This window comes from Bombus impatiens, unplaced genomic scaffold (genome assembly GCF_000188095.3).
Source record: "Bombus impatiens unplaced genomic scaffold, BIMP_2.2 scf_0321, whole genome shotgun sequence".
Classification (NCBI taxonomy): domain Eukaryota; kingdom Metazoa; phylum Arthropoda; class Insecta; order Hymenoptera; family Apidae; genus Bombus; species Bombus impatiens.
Genome location: NT_176740.1, coordinates 1,859,529 through 1,879,656, shown reverse-complemented (window position 1 = coordinate 1,879,656; position 20,128 = coordinate 1,859,529). Strand labels below are relative to the sequence as shown.

At 30.0% G+C, this 20,128-nt stretch overlaps 6 protein-coding genes and 1 long non-coding RNA gene across 15 annotated transcripts; 3 read left to right on the top strand and 4 right to left on the bottom strand.

Annotated features, from left to right (window-relative positions):
* Positions 1–21: 21 nt before the first annotated feature.
* LOC100745375 (glycosaminoglycan xylosylkinase) lies at positions 22–2,695 on the bottom strand. 2 transcript variants are annotated; one of them, XM_033320686.1, is made up of 7 exons: positions 2,524–2,695; positions 1,737–2,108; positions 1,349–1,649; positions 982–1,250; positions 668–894; positions 312–561; positions 22–265 (listed from the first exon to the last, which is right to left on the bottom strand). In XM_033320686.1, exons 2-6 carry the CDS (start codon positions 2,106–2,108, stop codon positions 333–335), a joined length of 1,398 nt encoding a protein of 465 aa, XP_033176577.1. In that variant the 5' UTR covers positions 2,524–2,695; the 3' UTR covers positions 22–265; positions 312–332. The 2 variants fall into 2 exon arrangements, with proteins under 2 accessions (XP_033176577.1, XP_003489454.1); XM_003489406.4 differs by having other exon boundaries at positions 22–269; positions 316–561.
* A 218-nt stretch (positions 2,696–2,913) lies between these two features.
* LOC100745256 (pre-mRNA-splicing factor 38B) lies at positions 2,914–5,880 on the bottom strand. 6 transcript variants are annotated; one of them, XM_033320687.1, is made up of 6 exons: positions 5,602–5,880; positions 5,118–5,401; positions 4,552–4,715; positions 4,065–4,463; positions 3,244–3,478; positions 2,914–3,180 (listed from the first exon to the last, which is right to left on the bottom strand). In XM_033320687.1, the coding sequence occupies exons 1-6, from the start codon at positions 5,630–5,632 to the stop codon at positions 3,163–3,165; spliced, it is 1,131 nt and encodes a 376-aa protein (XP_033176578.1). In that variant the 5' UTR covers positions 5,633–5,880; the 3' UTR covers positions 2,914–3,162. The 6 variants fall into 6 exon arrangements, with proteins under 6 accessions (XP_033176578.1, XP_012241028.1, XP_024223386.1 ...); XM_012385605.3 differs by having other exon boundaries at positions 2,914–3,177; XM_024367618.2 differs by having other exon boundaries at positions 2,914–3,185; positions 3,247–3,478; positions 5,602–5,879.
* LOC117151649 lies at positions 5,843–6,255 on the top strand. The gene is made up of 2 exons (XR_004461729.1): positions 5,843–5,924; positions 6,051–6,255. It is a non-coding gene; the product is annotated as an uncharacterized LOC117151649 (long non-coding RNA).
* Positions 6,256–7,976: 1,721 nt separating this feature from the next.
* On the top strand, positions 7,977–10,011 carry LOC100749088 (dnaJ homolog subfamily C member 28). Its single transcript, XM_003489434.4, has 5 exons — positions 7,977–8,457; positions 8,736–8,867; positions 8,947–9,039; positions 9,119–9,472; positions 9,536–10,011. The coding sequence occupies exons 1-5, from the start codon at positions 8,353–8,355 to the stop codon at positions 9,929–9,931; spliced, it is 1,080 nt and encodes a 359-aa protein (XP_003489482.1). The 5' UTR covers positions 7,977–8,352; the 3' UTR covers positions 9,932–10,011.
* Positions 10,012–10,045: 34 nt separating this feature from the next.
* On the bottom strand, positions 10,046–14,994 carry LOC100745134 (trifunctional purine biosynthetic protein adenosine-3). Of its 3 annotated transcripts, none has more exons than XM_033320680.1 (17): positions 14,642–14,994; positions 14,287–14,369; positions 14,137–14,226; positions 13,804–14,051; positions 13,534–13,733; positions 13,272–13,466; positions 13,052–13,182; positions 12,742–12,952; positions 12,514–12,649; positions 12,231–12,453; positions 11,917–12,111; positions 11,577–11,832; positions 11,293–11,496; positions 11,059–11,205; positions 10,721–10,989; positions 10,390–10,647; positions 10,046–10,315 (listed from the first exon to the last, which is right to left on the bottom strand). In XM_033320680.1, the coding sequence occupies exons 2-17, from the start codon at positions 14,362–14,364 to the stop codon at positions 10,130–10,132; spliced, it is 3,027 nt and encodes a 1,008-aa protein (XP_033176571.1). In that variant the 5' UTR covers positions 14,365–14,369; positions 14,642–14,994; the 3' UTR covers positions 10,046–10,129. The 3 variants fall into 3 exon arrangements, with proteins under 3 accessions (XP_033176571.1, XP_033176572.1, XP_024223383.1); XM_033320681.1 differs by having other exon boundaries at positions 14,858–14,994; XM_024367615.2 differs by lacking the exons at positions 10,046–10,315; positions 10,390–10,647; positions 10,721–10,989; ... (1 more) ...; positions 11,577–11,832; positions 14,642–14,994 and having other exon boundaries at positions 11,377–11,496.
* A 305-nt stretch (positions 14,995–15,299) lies between these two features.
* On the top strand, positions 15,300–17,290 carry LOC100748966 (succinate dehydrogenase [ubiquinone] iron-sulfur subunit, mitochondrial-like). The gene is made up of 5 exons (XM_003489433.4): positions 15,300–15,898; positions 16,053–16,309; positions 16,495–16,792; positions 16,871–16,993; positions 17,083–17,290. The coding sequence occupies exons 1-5, from the start codon at positions 15,692–15,694 to the stop codon at positions 17,218–17,220; spliced, it is 1,023 nt and encodes a 340-aa protein (XP_003489481.2). The 5' UTR covers positions 15,300–15,691; the 3' UTR covers positions 17,221–17,290.
* A 321-nt stretch (positions 17,291–17,611) lies between these two features.
* On the bottom strand, positions 17,612–19,772 carry LOC100745014 (ovarian-specific serine/threonine-protein kinase Lok). The gene is made up of 7 exons (XM_003489403.3): positions 19,628–19,772; positions 19,248–19,520; positions 18,901–19,157; positions 18,634–18,837; positions 18,381–18,554; positions 18,154–18,318; positions 17,612–18,022 (listed from the first exon to the last, which is right to left on the bottom strand). The coding sequence occupies exons 1-7, from the start codon at positions 19,770–19,772 to the stop codon at positions 17,804–17,806; spliced, it is 1,437 nt and encodes a 478-aa protein (XP_003489451.1). The 3' UTR covers positions 17,612–17,803.
* Between the last annotated feature and the right edge of the window lie 356 nt (positions 19,773–20,128).

Here is a 20,128-nt window from a genome sequence, read left to right as displayed (position 1 = left end):
TGATAAATTGAATGAAATTACATAGGCAAAGCTGTTTTATTTAGATCAAAGATATACATACACTGTACTTGTGCATAAATATGAAGTAATAAGAGTATTAAGTAGTAAATATAAATAATCCAGCAATATTTTACCAAGTCTTAAATTTCAACGAACTTTACTGGAATGACATTACAAAAGTATTGTTTGCACCTATATCATTTATAAAATATGAATGTGTTCCTAACATCTTAAGCATTAAAGTTCATACTAAATATTGGATAAAATATATACATATATATATATATATGTATATATTTTATCCAATATATATATATATATATATATATAGGCTACCGATGGTCTAAAATAACGTTGGAAGCATACTTCTTATTTTTCAAACAATATTCTACAACTGCATAAATAGTAAGTAGTCTTCTATCCATGGCACTTAAATGAGCTTCTGTAATAAGGGGTTGAACACCAGCCATTACGGATTCATGAGCAGCAAGTCTTGCAAGAGCTATGCTTAATGTACCACCACTAAATAATTTCAAACGATCCCATGTAGTTTTGTGAATCCTAAAATGAAAGTAGAGTTAATAATTCTGAAAAACTTAGAACTTTAATGAAGACATTGCACTTTTTATTATAAATAAACAAGATTAATACATATATAAATACGCACATACAACACTGATACAAAGGTGCTAAAATATCAAAATGATCTACATCAGGATTTCCAAGACTTTTCCCATTATCAATTAACAACACAGCTGGATTATGAAAATTATTCTGTGCTAATTCGTAATGATGACGATCACCATTATCCATCAAAAAGTCAAAAATCGCAGTATCTACTAAATCTAAAAGCCTGCTCGACGATTGCGGAGAATATGCTTTAGTGTCTTTCACCTAAAAAATCGAATATTTCCATGTTATTATCGAGAAAAAAGAAAGAGAAAAATAGACTTGTTGTATACGTTTATCTAATAGACTTACTTTTTCACAATAGTTATCATCTGTTTCCCATGCTGCAAGCTTGTTTTTTTTATATGTCCTTTGCCATGGATGACGATGTTTTACAAGTCTTAGATATCGTGGTAACCAAGAAATTAAAGCACCTTCTAAAATATCTCCTACTCCACACACTGGATCCACGGGAGAGCAATAATGACAAACACCATACAAACAAGTATCATTACCATCTTGATACATAGTAGCATAAAGTTCAGGAGTTGCACGAGGCCGAATTTCATTCCTTAAGTCAACTAAAAAGATTTAATACAAAATAGTAAAATGTTTTGCACGCAATCTATATAAAATTATATATATATAAATTTTTACTAGAATTTCTATAGGAATATACGTTTTCTTATAACAGTAAGCGGCACTCTTCTTAAGGCCAGTAAGGAAGATAAATAGAACGCTACTACTTCGGCATTGTGTCGATCTTTTCCATGATAAACAGGTCCTCGAATAATAGCGTCCCTAGAATACCATTGAGGCTTGAACATCGCCTTCGTTCCGTGTTCTAAAGTTAGCATCAATTTCAATTGCGTACCAAGTGGTGCGTTATCTGCACGCATCACTTTTGATTTACGCAAGATATCTAAAATTGTTCCTAATTCAGGCGCAACCGGTGGTATTAACTGATGGGCATCAGGCCACTAAAAATATCAATTATTAAAAATAATTTACAATAAAAAAGATATTCTATATTATTCGTTCTAGACACATCTCGATACAATACTAACATTATTGTTAGGTATACTCCATATATTTTTTTGAACAGCATTAGGCATTATCCTTAATTCAGTAAATAATCTTTCCAATACTATTACGTAGCTAGTATTTTGCTTAAAATATCTTGACGGTAATAACTGTATCTCCTCTTTAATCTTTTTTATCATATCTTTCGCAACTGATTTTTGCGAAACTTGTAAATTTTGTTCCGCTTGAGATATTAACTGTTCCTGTTCCGGCTTTAATTGTGAAATAGGCATGCCTTTAGAAGAAGTTTTGTGCGACGAGCTCTCTACAATCATTCGAATAAAATATACATTGACGCTAAGGACAAGAATCAAAAGACCGCCCAAAGCGATGAGAGCACAGCGTCGGCCAATCATCTGTGAACAAAATGTCAATTGAATAAACGTAACATAGATGGCGCACTACAGGTTTACTTGAATATTATAACAGGGCGACTATATGGCTTGAAGATCAATCTATACTTACGCCATTTTTGTTCTTGTGAATTCTTTTTCAATATAATTTCCTAACATATAATAAACATTTTAATGCATGTATGTACTAAAAGGAGTCTGGGAAGACTAAACTGATTAATATCGATAATACAAAAATCAATTTTCTAAATCAAATGTAACGATTTTATCTAAGAGATTCTATGAAACAAGTGTTAAAATACTGTAACATGTAACATAACGACACAGTTTTAACGAAGCTGTACATATATGAGTTACGAATTGAATTCAAAGAATACTGAAAAGCTGTTTTGTAAAGAAAAACATCTATTTATATCACCTTTGAAAATTGGCCACGCAGTTGCTGTCACCTGATAATAAATATTTCCTTCATGTTTTGATGAAACCTCTGCTTAGTCGCATCCAACTATGATGGGACGGCAAGTATGCGTCGCCATTTTTAACTTCAAACCAAAGTACTCACGCGCCGTAAAGCACTGTATTAGTATCAGAAATTGTTGTGAATGAACATTAATTTAAAAGATAATAAAAAATATCGATTTTATAGCATTCTTTAATTTTGGAAACATAAATACAATTTGTTACATTACACATATATTAAGAAGAAATCCATTTGAAACATTTTCTGTAATTATATACATATACGTTCGTATATACATTTACGAAAAAATTATATTACATATGCAGGATAAGGAATTGTAAAACAATAGTTATAATCTTGGATTTATTTTATAAAAACATGTAAACTACACGGTGAATATAATCGAATTAAATTTAGGCTATACTTCAAATGAAGTAATCCGTTCAAAACGCGGTGGTGTTCGCATGGCTCGGCTCTAAATCGTTTTCATTTCTATAGTTACACTCGTACAAACATTTATATCGATATATACATTCCAGAGTATATTTTTATTCTCTTCGTTGTCTTTCCCTTTCACGAGCAAGTTCTGTTGCATAATCATAGGGTGATCCTCTTCTGTAATTAGCAAGCAATTAGAAGTCTATAACTAAAAATATATTTTAAAAAAAGCACATATACCTGCCTATGACGATCTTTATCACGATAACGATCTTTACTTCTATCTCTATGTGATCTGTCTCTGCTACGACTTCTATGTTCTCTTTGTCTCCGACTTCGATCACGGCTGTTTGATCGTCTGCAATGTCGATCCCTTTCTCGATCTCTTTCTCGGACACGTTCTCGTTCTCTTTCCCTTATACGATCTCGCTCACGATCCCGGTCTCTGTATTTGTCCTTGCGGTCTTCATCAGATCTAGAAAAACATTATTCAAAGGGAAGTAATGCGGAATAACGAATAACGTTTTTAAAATATCAGCCTGTACAAGTGCATACATATGTTGCACTTATTTACAATGGAAGATACCAAGAAATTATTCATCTTAAACACCTCGATATTACATATTTGTGTAAACTTTAGTGTTGATAGATATTTAAAAATCTTGCATTCCTTGATATCCAATACAAAAAGATTAGTGTACAGTTATTGAGATAATGAATATCGAGATGACTTCTAAAAAATTCGAAATTATGTAACTTATGAATGTTGCTCTTGCAAAGAAATTCAGTAAATTCAATATTCAGAATCTAAATAGCACATATAAGTATAAAAACAAGTTCATTGCACTAAATTTATAAAGCCAGCGAATAACTGTACAAGAATCAAATAAGAACATACACATGTACTAAAGAAAACTGAATGATGATACACTGAGATCAAGAGTATTTTCCAGGAGATGGTACGTCTTTAATCTTCACCCAATTTTCCTAACAAGTTCATAGAATATTATTAACCTTATACAAATTAGTAACGTGATTGTATTCATACCACGTAGACGCACCTGGCTCGCCAGTGACTTGTTCTTTCAGCCTCACCCCACTGAGCTTCGCTATCTGGTATATGCCGTGGTTGATTCCTTGAGGTGAGATTGCCGTTATCTTTCCTACTACTGCTATTACTATATTTTCCATGACTATTTAGGGTAATAGGTGGCTTTGCATTTCGGGCATTCATAGATTGTTGTGGAAACCTTTCTGCTAATCGATGTTCGAGTTCTTTTTGTATAGGCACTGGTATTCTTGGAAATAACGTTGAAAACCACTCTAATTTAGTAAGAAATTGTTTGAGAATATCACCCATCTTCATTACTTGTCCTCCACCAGCTTTTACATCTAACTCATCTTCATCTTCTAAGTAATCACTATACCAACTAAATAAATCTGCAGGTGGTTGTGTATATCTGTTAACACCAATAATAATATATGTACAATACATCAAATTATTAGAACATTTCTTTAAAGTAAAATCTAATATCATAATATTCTTACCTAATATACATAAATCCTAATGCCCGAATATATGGTGAATCAAGGTGATTGATAAGACCATTTAATTGTTTCCGTGTTAACCTCAAGGTGAAGAGTTTATATAGTAGACAATAAGCCGTTGAGACAATTCCACCAGCACCGACTCCTCGGACCTGCATGAACCGCTAAATTTACACCCCCCTATGTCAATCAATCACATTCATATTATATTATAATTTATTGACCGAGAACATGCTACTCTGCAATTAACTGTGGTATTAAGTGAGACTGTCTGCTCAATGTTTACATTCAGACCAGTTCCAGCCCAATATTTTGATACTGATGCCTGATTATTTAATAGCAGTGAAAGTCTAAAACATTTAGAACTTTCACTTTGAATGATTTACTCTAATTACTTCCACCTTCTTTGTTTTTAATAGCAGTTCTCATTTCATAGAACATCCAGGTCCTTTAAAGTGCTATAAATTTGGACTGTTTCTATACACGTGGTAATATCTCTATGATTGCCAGTTTTATGTCAATAAATAACAATTAAAAATGAACGATGTACAAGAAAACATACTCACACCTCCACACATGCCAGTCTGCCCTGCTGTTTTTCTGCTTCCTTTCTCCCATGGTTCCAAATGAGACACCTTATAGTAAATTTCATCGATAACCTCATGGTATGTTTTCAGTTCATATAAATTCACTTTAAAATAATGTGACGATTGTATATTGGTTAAAATTAGTGGATTTAAATTCATAGTTCTTTCATTTCCCCATAGAGGTAATATATTCGATTTTTTACCCTCCTTTTGAGTTGGACGACGTTCTTCATCGCAACCACTGGAATTGTTCCATGGTGAACCTATGTACAAATGTTTCATTTATGTATCTGCCGAATCACGTAATAGTAATAGTAATCAACATACATAGATACTGGTGAAATAGAGGTTAAGTGTATCGTAATGATCAGAACGGGCCACAAAATACCTCGTCTCTTCGTCAAACATTATAAAAATAAGGAATTAAAAAAAGAACACAAAAATACAATATATATTTGCTTACCATCAGCTCCTTCCGCCTCTTGCACTTGCATGTTTGTTTCGTAAACTTACAAGTCTTACAATGAACTGAATAGAACAAATTCACCATACAACCACACACCACGTTACGTTTCACAAAAGGTTTACAAAGTTCATAAATACAACAAAGAATAAATGTTTTTATATGTTGAAAATAATTAAATACAAGTTTTAAAAGCTCGCATAACGCTTTTTTCTGCAAGTATATGGAAAACTGACGTCAACGGGAAGCGAAAAAAAAAGATACAGTACTGTAATGCGCATGCCTACAAAATGGCCTACAAAACATCCGGTTTCATTCGCATGGTATTATTCTCATTTATAATTACACAAGTAATTTAAGTAACCAAATTGTCCTTTGTTGGTTCTTCAGTCTCTGAGTAGATCGTCATAAAAAATGACTGAAATTTAATCATATAATAATTTTTGTAGATCTTAATGAACGGACATTGTGATAAAATAGATATTGTATGTACCTATTGCAAATGATATTTCAATATTTTAAACCATGATCGCGTGTTTTAAACTACACGTGAAATTACACAAGGAACATCGGGATCTTCAAACACAATATTTATAATTAAATTATTTTGTAACCCTCTATTACAAAAATACAATAAACTACATTTAGTTTGTACTTAATATACGTATTTTCTAAACTTCTTTTAATATAAAAAACGAACGTGTGATCTAAAGATTACATGTTATATTTGAAATGCGATAACAAAAGAGTAACACTTTCCCTAGAAAACATATTGTTACTAGAATGCGGTAATACAGGCCACATACTAGGCAATATTTACAAATTCAAAATTAATATTTTAATAAATTTAATAAATAACATGTTTTAGATTTGTTCATGAAATACTTTTTCATTGAAAATATATTTCATTAAAAATTATATTTAATTTAGCATGATAATATTGGATTGGCAACTAAGTGATTGCGGATTTTGTCAATAGGTGGTCTTAGCACATTCTTTTGTTTTGTCAATGCTTCAAAGCACCTAACCTATATTGTTTTCTTGTTGTTTGGACTTCCACCTTTAATTTAGTAAAAAAATTGTATCGATTGGTTATTTAGTTTCGTTTTTATGCCAATTTAAAAATGAAGGAACAAGACGTGCATTTCAGACATATTTTATTGTATTATTTCCGAAAAGGCAAGAATGCATCGCAAGCACATAAAAAGTTATGTGCCGTATATGGGAATGAAGCTTTGAAAGAAAGGCAGTGTCAAAATTGGTTTGCCAAATTTCGTTCTGGTGATTTTTCAGTGAAAAATGCTCAACGATCTGGCCGCCCAGTTGAAGTTGATGAGAGCCATATTAAGGCTATTATCGATTCAGATCGTCATAGTACAACGCGTGAGATTGCAGAGAAGCTCAATGTATCGCATACATGCATTCAAAAAAAATTAAAACAGCTTGGCCATGTCAAGAAACTCGATTTATCGGTCCCTCATCAGCTTAAGGAAATTCATTTGATGCAACGCATTAGCATCTGCGATTCACTTCTGAGACGCAACGAAATTGATCCATTTCTGAAACGACTGATTACTGGCGACGAAAAGTGGATAGTTTATACAGCCCAGGCGACACCAGAAGCTGAGATTCACCAAGAAAAGATTATGCTGTCAGTTTGGTGGGATTATAAAGGAATTCTGTACTTTGAACTTTTACCAAGAAATCAAATGATTAATTCAAACGAGTACGTTCAACAACTTGTCAAACTAAGCGATGCAGTTCAAAAAATGCGGCCAGAATTGGCAAATTGTAAGGGTGTCATTTTCCAGCATGATAATGCAAACCTCTACACATCTTTGGTCGCTCGTAAATTATTGGAACTAGGTTGGGATGTGTTGTCACATCCACCAAATAGCCCTGACCTTGCACCTTCAGATTACCATTTATTTCATTCCATGCAGAACTCCTTAAATAGTACAATTTTTAATGACGCTGATGATGTAAAATCACATTTAATTCAGTTTTTTGCTGGCAAAGATCAGAAGTTTTATGAAGATGGAATTATGAAACTGCCTGAAAGATGGCAAAAGGTCATCGACAAAAACGGACAATATCTAATTGAATAAAGTTATATTTTTAAACAAAAATTTTGAATTTTCCTTCATATTTAAAATACGCAATCACTTAGTTGTCAATCTAATAGTTAACAAACATTACATTGCATATATGTAGTTTATGGCGCTGTATCAAAATTATTGTTAAATATAGAAATGAAGATATTGTAATTTTTATTTGTAATATATTAATATAAACATAAAAGTTAATTATAAAGTTGTACAAATTATTATATTAAAATGTATGTATAAAAGTTTCTATAGAATTTTTTATTTTATATTATAGAAGTAAGCAGATGAATAAATAACTGTATGACGGACAGCTGAGTTTGTTTACCACGTGATACTTGATATGTATATGACACGTTTTTAAAACGTCAATGTTACGTTCATTCTTATATGATTTTTAATAATTGTGTTGATTCTATGATAAATAAATTGTCTTTTAATATGTTCGTAATATCTAATTCGTACCGAAAAGTACATTTTTGCAGAATGTTACTCATGGCATACAATTTATAACTGTTTTTCGGAATAAACATGTAGGTTATTTTGAATATTTGTCGTAAAGAATAGTTCATATGTTAATATATATTACAATAACACGATAAGTTATATAATCGTAAAACAAAATATCAAAATTATAATAACAATCATGTTAAAATTTAATCGATGTAACAAGAAATTTAAGCACATATACTGCATACCTTATTGGGAATTTATGCAGATAAAAAGATTCACACATCAACGTGATATAAAGGTAAAAAACGTATATTTTCTATTACATCTATGTAACATTAGTCCTATGTGTTTTGGTATGAAAATTACATTCAGACATTTACTAGTGTTTTCAAATTCCTTATGAATACATTCATTCTTCAATGTAATTATAATAAAAATTTCTGTTTAAGTATAGAATTATCTATGATTATAATTATTATGTATATATATGTTTAGTAAAATATATATACATTGAATCTCTTCAATTAAAATGTTACTTGACATAAATAATCTATATACTCTTTATTGTACTTCAAGAAATGGTATCAAACGTTAGAAGTTGCAGAAGATTGCGAAGATGAGACACTAAGATTAGCATTTGTTTATCAAGCAAAGAGATTCCATCCAGACAGTGGTACATCAGAAGCTAATGCAGCCAAGTTTTCTGAGGTATGAGATATCTTGTATTACTAATAAAGATCATTTAATATTGCGAGTTATAATACACTTGTAATATAATTTTTCACAGATTGAAACTGCTTATAGACAGATTCGTAAAGCAAGAATAGAAGATAAAGAAAAGAGCACAAACTTACCTGAAGTGGAAGAATTTGATATTAAAGTATATATGCAACATTAAACAATATATATATTACATATTATTTTTTTCCTGATCTAATATATATATATTCATGTTTTAGCATACAGCTCCACAGCATCGTCATTATTTAGTTTATAACATAGGAGTTGGAACACATAGCAAAAGACAAAAGTTATATACAATAGAAAGAGCTCAAAAGGCGGTTGACAATGTATTAGAACATAGATTAAAAAAATTACAAGCTGAAGAACGTAATACATTAGTTGGAATGGATAAACAACGTGCCAAAGATATTAAAACACGTTTTGGTATGGATCGTTTAGTAGAAGATTTAATTCAAGAAGCAATGAATAAAGGTGAATTTAAAGATCTACCAGGCATGGGTAAACCATTGAAAGAAAATACAAATACTCGAAGTCCATATGTTGATTTTGTTACTTACAAATTAAATGAGGTATGATAAATTAATATAAATTAGAAATTTACAATAAATTATATGCAGAATATTAAATTGTAGATACTAATAGAAAATGGATTTACTCCAGAATGGATACAATTATCTAAAGAAATAAGAGAAGAAATACAACATTTGCGGAAACAATTAATAAACGCCCGTAATAATGTGGGAGATCTCCCATTAAATTACACAGATGAAGAAACTTGGAGGAACATTGTAGAAAATTTTAGGTCTGAAACAAAACGAATAAATAGTAAAATCGATAAGTATAATTTATTAGTACCTATACTTCAGAAACAAATGCTTCATACTAAATTAGAAGATCTTGCAAACGAGGCACTTTCAACACCACCACAAAAAACAATTAAAATAGATAATTCAATAAAAGTACATTCTAATGCTCCTATCAAAGAGGAAGACACTTTATTTGGAATGATATTTTCAATTTTTAAATAAGAAAGTATCATAGAAAACATACTGTTTTATTGTATTACATTATTTTACTACATTTCTTTTAAAAAATCTTGATACTTCTATACTGATTTACTACTATTGATAGAAAATTTAATATATATATACAAATTAAAAAAATATATATATATTATATATAAATGTACCAAATGATACATAAAATAATTACATAATATCTTGAGTTCAATAATTCCATGTAATGGAATTATCTTCGTTTAACTGTATCCTTCCCGTAGCTAAATGTTTTAGAGCTAGTGGGAAGATACAATGTTCAACCATCTTCACTCGCTCTTGAAGAGTTTCTATAGTATCATGTGGCAGTACAGGTACTGCTGCTTGTTCAATGATTGCTCCAGAATCTATATCGGGCTGAAAATTATTTTTAATAATATAAAAGAATTCTTTAATGTAAAGAAAAATTTCTGATATAACATATATCATACTTCCACGAAATGCACTGTACATCCAGAAACACGTACTCCAGCTGCTAAAACATCTCTATGTGCATGTGCACCTTTAAATGATGGTAATAATGAAGGATGCACATTTATTAAGGCACCACGCCATTGATTTACGAAATTATCTGATAAAATGCGCATGAAACCAGCAAGACAGACTATTTCAACTCCAAAAGCATTGAGTTCAACATTCATTGCTGCATCGAATGCGTCTCGATTAGGATAATCCGTATGTTTAATAACCTATGATCACATATTGAAATGATTTATGGATGAAAGGTAAAGAAATGTACAAAATTTTAAAAACAACAATTACCACTGTCTTAATACCAGCTTTTTCAGCTCGTTTAAGTCCTTCAACATTTGGTTTATTAGATATTACTATAACAATTTCTGCACCAATATGTTGAGATCGATCTTTAGTTGCATCAATTAGTGATTGTAAATTGGTTCCGCTACCGGATATCAAAACACCCACTTTTTTTAAAGGCTTACTTAATTGTGAAATTATATCTGGTATGTATTGTCTCATTTTCAATTCTAACGCTTCCTCAAAATTTTTAACGTGTATTCTAGTCTGATTTTCTGCAATATTTAATGTGTATAAATGTAAATAAAAGTATTTTTGATAAAATAATTTTAAATGGAGCTTACTTTTATAATTAATTATATGTCCAATAATCTTAGCATTTTCTATTTGTAATTTACTTAACACTTTGTCTTTATCTCTTTCCGAACAAATTAGGATAGCTCCAATGCCACAATTAAACGTTCTTAACATTTCTTCTTTATTAACTTCTCCTATGAAATATATAGATATTTTAAAATATATATAAGGATAAAATAAATTTATACGTTAAAATTTGAATAACATTTGCGTTTTCTTACCTACAGTTGCCAACCAAGCAAAAATTGGTTGAATAATCCACGTCTTTGCATCTAAAACTACTCCCATATCTTTTGGTAAAATTCTTGGGATATTTTCTGTCAGACCTCCTCCAGTAATATGCGCAAATGCTTTTACTAAATTCGTGCGCAAAGCAGGAATTACTCCTTTTACGTAAATTTTCGTTGGTTCTAACAATTCTTCGCCTTTAAAGAGCAATAGATGTAAATAAACTTCTCTTTTTATAGTAGGAAAAATACCATAGATAAAGAAACAAAACAAATACCGATTGTACGATTATTTTCAGAAAAAGGTGCCACATCTGAATATTTTTTATTTGCTAATTTTAAAATTTTTCGAACAAGACTGAATCCATTACTATGCACACCGCTTGATGATAAGCCAATTACAATATCACCTTCTTTTATGTCATTTACACGTGGAAGCAAATCATTTCTTTCAACTATTCCCACAGCAAAACCGGCTAAATCGTATTCTTCGTTGGAATACATATCTGGCATTTCTGCTGTTTCCCCGCCTATCTAGATCCATTATTTACGTATAATATTCTTACTTAATCAATATATTAGAGGAAAAGATTAAAAAGTACACTTATTTTTGCTTACCAATGAACATCCAGCTTTTCTACATCCTTCACTTATTCCATTTATAACATTGCTAGCTATATCAATGTTTAATTTACCACAAGCAAAATAATCCAGAAAGAATAAAGGTTCAGCACCATGTGCAAGAACATCATTTACACACATAGCCACTAAATCTATGCCCACTGTATTATGTTTTTTGCATTCAAACGCTATCTGCAAAATTGATAGATTTTACACATTGTTATTATATTGGAATTATTATTGCTTATACATTATAGAAATACATCTATACATTATGTAATCTTTTAAATTTCTTATAAATATCTATATACCTTTAATTTAGTTCCAACACCATCGGTTCCAGATATTAAGATTGGATCTTTATAACCAGTAGCTTTTATGTCAAATAAACCACCAAAACTACCAATCGAACCCATTGTACCTAAACGTTGTGTCGAGTAAGTTGTTGGTTTAATAGCTGAAACTAATGAATTTCCAGCTTCTATGTCCACACCACTACTTTTATATGTCAATTGTCCATGGTGCAATATAGACCTGGTAATATTACTTGATTAAATCTTTCTTTTCTTCTATATAATTTTTATTACATGATACCTTGCTATTCCTTTATGTGCTATATCTGTTCTAAATTGCTTTCCTTCGAATGATATGATTCGGGCGGCATGTGTTGCTTTAGCAGCAGCCAAAGCCAATGAAGGTGCTAAACTTACAGTAATTAAAACTCTTCCACCTAATAAATAAACAAACAGACAAATATTACTGAACTCGTATATATATCTATATACGAATTGACACAACCAGATACCGTTCAACAAAATATACCGTTGGTTAATAACTCTCCTTCAGAAGAGATACTTGTGCCACTATGGAAAACAAATTGATTTGTTTCACACGAAATATCATCGACACCTATTATAACTTGACCCTTTGATGATGATACTGGATATCCTCGAGATGCTAAAATAACACCAACAGCAAACAGATTTTCTTCCCATATAACTTCAGATTCAACTAAAGAACCCTCACAACAGGCCTGTATCAATAAATATTAAATTAATTCTCTAATTCCTTCATTAATCCATGCATTTATTAATTCATAGTTATAATTTCTCATATTAAAATAAAAAATAACCTTCATAATACTAAATAAATCTGATTTCAACAATGGTAACACTACTTGTGTTTCAGGATCTCCAAATCTACAGTTAAATTCTAGAACTTTTGGTCCTTCTTTTGTTAACATTAATCCAGCGTATAATACACCTATATTTTCAAAAATAATAAATTTTTTAAAATTTGTTTCTGTAAAATGTATTATAAATTATAATATAGCTCTAATATCTGATACAAACCAACAAATGAAATTTGTTCTTGTCTAAGACCGTCAACAGTTTTTTGTAAGATGTCTGCTTTCACTACTTCGTAATCTGCTTTGTTTAACAATGGACATGGGCAATAAGCACCCATACCACCTGTATTTGGTCCTGTATCTCCATCAAATATTCTTTTATGATCTTGTGCAGGTGCCATTGGCACAATAGTTTTCCCTGTAGAAAAAAAGGAGTTTTTGCATAATAAAATTACAATAATTTTGATTAAAAATTATTTTTATACCATCTGTAAATGCAAGTACAGATACTTCTTCTCCTTCTAATAATTCTTCTACAACTATTGATTCACCAGCAGACCCAAATTTTCTGTCTGTTAATATTTCATCTATAGCTTTACAAGCTTCTTCTTTATCTTTTGCTACTATGACTCCTTTTCCAGCTGCTAAACCTGAAGCCTTTATTACAAGTGCTGGAAATGGTGCACTATAATAAATTATTATATATTTAATAATTTTTCTTAAAATTTACCTATGAATATAATTTTTTAATATACCTTTCAACAAATTTCTTTGCTTCTTCTGCATTTACAAATCCCTTCCATCTTGCAGTAGGAATTTGACATTTATCCATGAATTCTTTTGCCCAGTATTTATTCGCTTCAATTTTAGATGCTGCTTTTTGTGGACCAAAACAATTAATACCTACATTCTTTAATTCATCTGCTAATCCATTAGCCAAATATTCTTCTGGGCCAATAATTACCAAATTTACTTTATTATCTTTGCTCCATGTTGCTACTTCCTACGTAATAAAAAATCCTAGCATAATTTTATTTAATTCATTCGTATAATTATATAGTCCAATTCATAAAATAATAAAAATATACCTTATTATCTTTAACATTTAATTTCACTAGAGAAACTTTGTCAACTGATGAAATTCCACTATTTCCGGGAGAAACATAAATTTTATTTACCTAGAAATTTTATTAATTTTATTTACCTATATAATAATATATTATATTTAAGACACTTACATAAGGAGATTGTGAAAGTTTCCAAGCAATAGCATGTTCTCTACCACCACTACCAATAACTAAAACCGCATACTGCATACTGCCTAAAGAATATTAAATTTTATATTAATGATAAATGAATTGTAAAAAGATGTAACATAATAAGAGTATATACAAACAAATAAGCTTATCAAATTTTGTATAATACTATTTACATATGTACATAATACCACATTATACATATTATGTATAAATATTTACTATATATTAAATAAAAACAAAATATTCATAAATTCATTACAAGATCATTTCGTGATAGTATTACCAATATTATTCGATATTATAAACTATCTACATAATACAATAAATTTATAACCTCCGTATTTATTATCTTTCGGAAAGTTTTTGCACTTTTTTAAGAATATTAAGCCCTAAATGTAGTAAAGCTCTTTTTATTGCTTTATTGGCTTCCTAATTTAATACACGTGATTCAAAATTGTATTTGATGTGATTCCCACTACTTAAGCAATAACGTGTTTCTTGGAGCAACAGGTGGTAAACAAGTAAAGTTGAAACGTTTAATCGTTCTTGCTTATATCTGTATAACTATGAAAATTTTAACGAATTGCTGTAGCTTGATTCGCAGGAAGACTGCTTCTTTGCGGGGGTTACTCCATTATAACTCGTGTGTAACAGGCGATAACTTCTGACCTTTTAAAATAGCTCGAGATATTTAAAATATTATGCCGCGGAACAAATGTTGAGCAACAGTATAAATAAAGATTAATGTTCAAATAAATGAAATTTATTGCTTTAAAATATGAAACATAATGTTTTCATTATTTTAGGATCAGATATTAGGTATTTTAATAATATTATTATTTAATAATTATACTTTTAATAAATAAAAACATATGAATATTGCATAAATGATCATCCATGTATGAATATAACTTTATGTCATAAATTGCGGTACTGCAAAATCAACAAACCTTGGCGTTGCATATCCATATCAAACGTTGTACGTCAATGAAATACTATCATTTGTTTTCACGAATTATCGTGAATTTGTAATCGTGTGGTTGCATACTTGTAATCTTATAATTTTTATACAATTCATGTGTTTATTGGATCTAACTTTAATTCAAAAACATATGATACTGCTATTTTTATTTCATTATTTCTATATTATCTAGCATTATATAAATTATGTGTATAACATAATAATTTTTTTCTCTTAATGTGAACAAATCGTCAAAGAACAACTATGAAGTTCTTTCAAATGATGACATTTTGTTTCTATTTTATCTAAGAATTACACTGTCACTACAAAACAAAATGATAAAAAGATTAGAAAAACGAAATATGCCTTTATAATCTCAGGTGATACTTATAAAAGCTTTTTCATAAAACTTCTACAAGTACAATGTTCAACTTCAATATTATCAGCCATGCGAGCCGATTTTGGTTTTGTACAATTGTATCTCTTCGACGAGGCATGCGTCAAAATAGTCGTTTTTCAAGCCATAGATTTTTGTCCAGTGCAGGAAAGGCAGAAAAGCAACCATCTGAGACAGAAAACATAATTAACGCCGAAATCGCCGTTATGAAAGAATGCAAAACACCTCCAGAAGTTAGCAACCATAAATGTTACAGTTATATTAAAAATTCGTATTTATTAATAAAAGCTTTTTTCATTTCCTCTGCACTTCTTTTTTCATTTCATAAATTTTATTACGCATTGAATTATAAAATTTTCTCTCTTCTTATCATTAATCCATATTTAGGATCGGAAGGTACCGGAAAAGCCCAGACTGCAGACTGTTCGAGTATATCGTTGGAATCCTGAAAAACCAAACGTAAAACCTTTCATGCAACAATTCAGTGTGGATTTAAATAAATGCGGCACCATGGTATTAGATGTATTGGCATTAATAAAAGCAGAGCATGACCCCACGTTATCCTATCGAAGATCCTGTCGCGAGGGAATTTGCGGAAGTTGTTCGATGAATATAAATGGTGTTAATACCTTGGCTTGCATCACGTAATGCGAGAAAAATACCTTTTTTTGTTGTTTCATAATGATAATATGCATACATTACTCATATCTGCCTGAATCATAATAATTATTCAAAAAATTGTAACACTCATTGTCAGACGAAGTAAAGTAAATAGTTTATAATATTTTTTATCCTAAATCCGTATAGTATCCTATCTTTTTATTCTTAGAAAAGTGAAGGAATCGCCAAAACCTATAGTCATATATCCTTTACCGCACTCATACGTAATTAGAGACTTAGTAACGGATATGGAACAATTCCTGAAACAATACCAGCATATTGAACCATTTTTAAAACGTCCCGGAGAAGACAATTTTCTTGGTTTACGACAAATCCTACAAAGTCCAAAAGATAGAGATAAACTTAATGGTTTATACGAGTGCATCCTCTGTGGATGTTGTACTTATTCTTGTCCACCGTATTGGTGGCTTGGTGATAAGTTTTTAGGTCCTGCAACTCTTCTGCAGGTACATGAATTATTCGTTACAGAAAAGAATATCCTATACGTAATATTCAATACACCATGAAATATTTTTATCGTGCAGGCTTATAGGTGGATAATAGATTCACGTGACATGGGACATAAAGAAAGACTTAGTAAATTACGTGATTTTTATTCCGTATATCGATGTCATACTATTTTCAATTGTACAAAAACTTGTCCGAAGGTATGAAGTGCACAACGTTATATAAAGAGTAGAAATTCAAATATTGTTAATAACTTATATATTATTATTATGTGGCTAATTCTTTCAAGGCTCTAAATCCCGGAAAAGCAATAGCTCAAATAAAACGATTGTTAGCGGGACTAACAAAAAAGGAACGGCCAGACATGGAAACTCCACTTCCAAATCCATGTAACGGCGAAGGACAGTACCAATGCAGAGAGGAATAGATGGAAAAAGGAAAACATGATTAATGAAACATTATTCTTGATACGATTTGTAATTGTATATAAACCGGTATTTCTTATTACATATAAGGTTTTATTTGTTTTTCAATGAAAAATTATCAAGATAAGATTTCATGAGAAAATTAAATTTCTTTTTATATTAACACGTACGGAAATTTTAGTAAAAAAGAATATATTTCATAAATTTTTAATAATTACAAGCGTAAAAAAATATAAAACATGAAAATAATTTCTTATAACTATTATTTGTACAATGTTTTGGTGCATATCAGTTACAAAGTTTCTCTATTATATTTTTAATTTTATTATTAAATTAATTTTATTTATATTATAACTGTGTACTTGAAAATTAAATCAATTTAAAATATAATTATTTTAATTTGTTCTTCTTTATTAACCTAATGAAAATAATTGAAGTTGGTCTTTCGTGTTATGTATAAATGTGGACAACTTTTGTCGACTAATTAGTCAATTTATATGATAAATAATAAATAGAACAAATAGATTAGAGGTCAATGATTTTTTAAATAATGATATTATCTAGAACTAGAGGGAAGTAACATAATTATAGATGTAACCTCGCTCTTTTAATTAAATTGTGATGTTGTTCATTCTTGTATTGAGTGTTACTGGAAATATTATGCGGCGCTACGTTTTCGTCATTTTCTTTCGATAATAAGGTATCAACAGTCTCTCGAAGTTCACGATCTTGTAACCAAGGATGCAATAGAACTTGTTTGATTGTAATCCTTTTTCTCGGATTTACTGTCATCATACTCTTAATCTAAAAAGATTATTAGAAAATTATTATTATTATTATTATTATTATTTTTTATTTAGAAAAATCATTATTAGAAAATAGAATTATTTCTATTCGTGTATCTTGCAATAACATTTCATCAAATACTACTATACCAGATCTATAGCTTTGTTTGTTACATGTCCAAATTTGGAAGGAGGAAAACCATAACGTCCACACTTTATTTGATCTTGCAAACTCATATTCTTGTCGTAACAATTAAAAGGTACTGAACCACTTAAACAAGCATACAATATTACTCCCAAACTCCATACATCAACCTAGTTAAATTAAAAAATATGAAACATCTTATTTCTTCTAGATATTTGTTGCATATACATACTTGATTCGTGTAAGAACCACGTCCAATAGTAGACAATATCTCAGGTGCAACATACATAGGGGTCCCACAAAATGTCTTCATCATAGTTTGTGCATCAACTAACTTTGATAAACCAAAGTCTGATACCTTTGCTAATGTAACATCTGAATTGCTAGCTAATAATATGTTTTCTGGCTGTAAATGTGACCAAAGAATATTTATTCACTATTTATATTATACCGAAATATCACAGATATTTAAGAAAAACGCATACCTTTAAATCTCTATGAGTTATACCACAATCATGTAGATAACTAACAGCTAATACAACTTGATAAAAAATCAATTTTGCATGTTTCTCTGATAATCTTCCCCTGCTTCTTATTCTTTCAAAAAGTTCACCACCTTCCATTAATTCCAAAACTATGTATACTGCTTTTGGGGTATCTACAATTTCTACCATTCGAATTATGCAAGGCTAAAGAATAAAGTACATATTAATACATTCTATATCAGGTTAGCAATTTATATATTCACTTACATGTTTCAAGGCTTTTAATATTTTAACTTCATTCATAATTTTCTCAGGATCATTTAACGGATGCTTTTGTCCATTTGTTGTGCCACCTATTTTCATAATAGTTTTCATAGCAAATTTTTGACAACCTATTTTATTAAATACCATATTCACTTCTCCACATGCCCCAGATCCTAATTTACATGACACTGTATATTTATCTTTGAGTTCTGGAGGAAGATTGTTGCTTTCACATGCTGTAGTACTCATGAATATATAAACTGTAACAAATATTGTATTATACAGTGCAAATAAAATGTGAGATTTATGTAGAATATATATATGCTTATTATAAGATATAATTTATTTACCAGTGACTACAGGTTGTGCTAAAGATATTATATCGTTACTTTCGAGTATTATCTTATTCCCACGGCCTATTTTTTTTTTATTAACAAAAGTTCCATTTTGGCTTAAGTCTTCTAAATATACTATGGCATCATTACCATTACCAATATATTCTCTAGTTATTTTAAAGTGTATCTTACTCATTACGCTAAGCCATTTTGGTTTTAATTCATTGCTAGTAACACAAATATCACAGGATTCTGCTCGACCAAGAGTATAAACATCTTTGGTCATTTCTATGAAAGTAAATGGAATTAACATAGGTAACACAATAAATATCATATATTATAAATTATATAAACTTGCACATAATACACAATATTAAATAAATATATATTCTTACCCATTGTCTTAAAAGGTAATTTGATAGGACATAATCTGCCCCATACAGTCGTGGTTTTCTCTTGTGATGACTCTTGTGGAGTCAAATATATTGCATCCACACTTTGTGTAGCAGGTAATGTCAAAACAATTTGTTCATCGTTCATAGTTATAAATTACTTGGTTCAATACAAACCAAAAATATTTTTAAACTACGTCAAGGTTTTAGATAATGAAAAATAATAAAATTAAGAAGAAATTAAATATAAACAGAATCAGTTATAATATTAGTGTTTGATCGTAATTCTGTAGAAAATGGTGTTTTAAAACAATATTAAGTTTATGTCAGAAATGTACAAACATTAATTTTGAAAATATTTCATTACTCTCTTTACAGAATTAAGTACAACAAAATTAAATTGCGATTGCACAGCATTAATCCATAACGTAACAACGTAACTCACAAAATAAATAAACACGTGAAACTGCGGCTCCGACAATGAATTTGAAGTACATTGTAAGT

Bases quoted from the DNA above. Each gene is read 5' to 3' on its own strand.
- LOC100745375 (XM_033320686.1), bottom strand. From the start codon at position 2,108: ATGATTGGCCGACGCTGTGCTCTCATCGCTTTGGGCGGTCTTTTGATT. The intron at 1,251-1,348 runs GTATATTCCTAT...AAATCTTTTTAG, and splicing joins GCTTACTGTTATAAGAAAAC to TTGACTTAAGGAATGAAATT. The intron at 562-667 runs GTGCGTATTTAT...CTTTCATTTTAG, and splicing joins CCTTTGTATCAGTGTTGTAT to GATTCACAAAACTACATGGG.
- LOC100745256 (XM_024367618.2), bottom strand. From the start codon at position 5,632: ATGCAAGTGCAAGAGGCGGAAGGAGCTGATG. The intron at 4,716-5,117 runs GTGAGTATGTTT...GTGTAAATTTAG, and splicing joins AGACTGGCATGTGTGGAGGT to CGGTTCATGCAGGTCCGAGG. The intron at 3,186-3,246 runs CAGGTATATGTG...TTGCTTGCTAAT, and splicing joins GTGATAAAGATCGTCATAGG to TACAGAAGAGGATCACCCTA.
- LOC100749088 (XM_003489434.4), top strand. From the start codon at position 8,353: ATGTTAAAATTTAATCGATGTAACAAGAAATTTAAGCACATATACTGC. The intron at 8,458-8,735 runs GTAAAAAACGTA...TTGTACTTCAAG, and splicing joins CACATCAACGTGATATAAAG to AAATGGTATCAAACGTTAGA. The intron at 9,040-9,118 runs GTATATATGCAA...TTCATGTTTTAG, and splicing joins TGGAAGAATTTGATATTAAA to CATACAGCTCCACAGCATCG.
- LOC100745134 (XM_033320680.1), bottom strand. From the start codon at position 14,364: ATGCAGTATGCGGTTTTAGTTATTGGTAGTGGTGGTAGAGAACATGCT. The intron at 13,734-13,803 runs GTATATTAAAAA...AATTTATTATAG, and splicing joins GCAAAGAAATTTGTTGAAAG to TGCACCATTTCCAGCACTTG. The intron at 13,467-13,533 runs GTATAAAAATAA...TTTTTTCTACAG, and splicing joins TGTACTTGCATTTACAGATG to GGAAAACTATTGTGCCAATG.
- LOC100748966 (XM_003489433.4), top strand. From the start codon at position 15,692: ATGTTCAACTTCAATATTATCAGCCATGCGAGCCGATTTTGGTTTTGT. The intron at 15,899-16,052 runs GTTAGCAACCAT...ATCCATATTTAG, and splicing joins AATGCAAAACACCTCCAGAA to GATCGGAAGGTACCGGAAAA. The intron at 16,994-17,082 runs GTATGAAGTGCA...AATTCTTTCAAG, and splicing joins GTACAAAAACTTGTCCGAAG to GCTCTAAATCCCGGAAAAGC.
- LOC100745014 (XM_003489403.3), bottom strand. From the start codon at position 19,772: ATGAACGATGAACAAATTGTTTTGACATTACCTGCTACACAAAGTGTG. The intron at 18,555-18,633 runs GTATGCGTTTTT...TCACATTTACAG, and splicing joins TAACTCATAGAGATTTAAAG to CCAGAAAACATATTATTAGC. The intron at 18,023-18,153 runs GTATAGTAGTAT...TAATCTTTTTAG, and splicing joins CAAACAAAGCTATAGATCTG to ATTAAGAGTATGATGACAGT.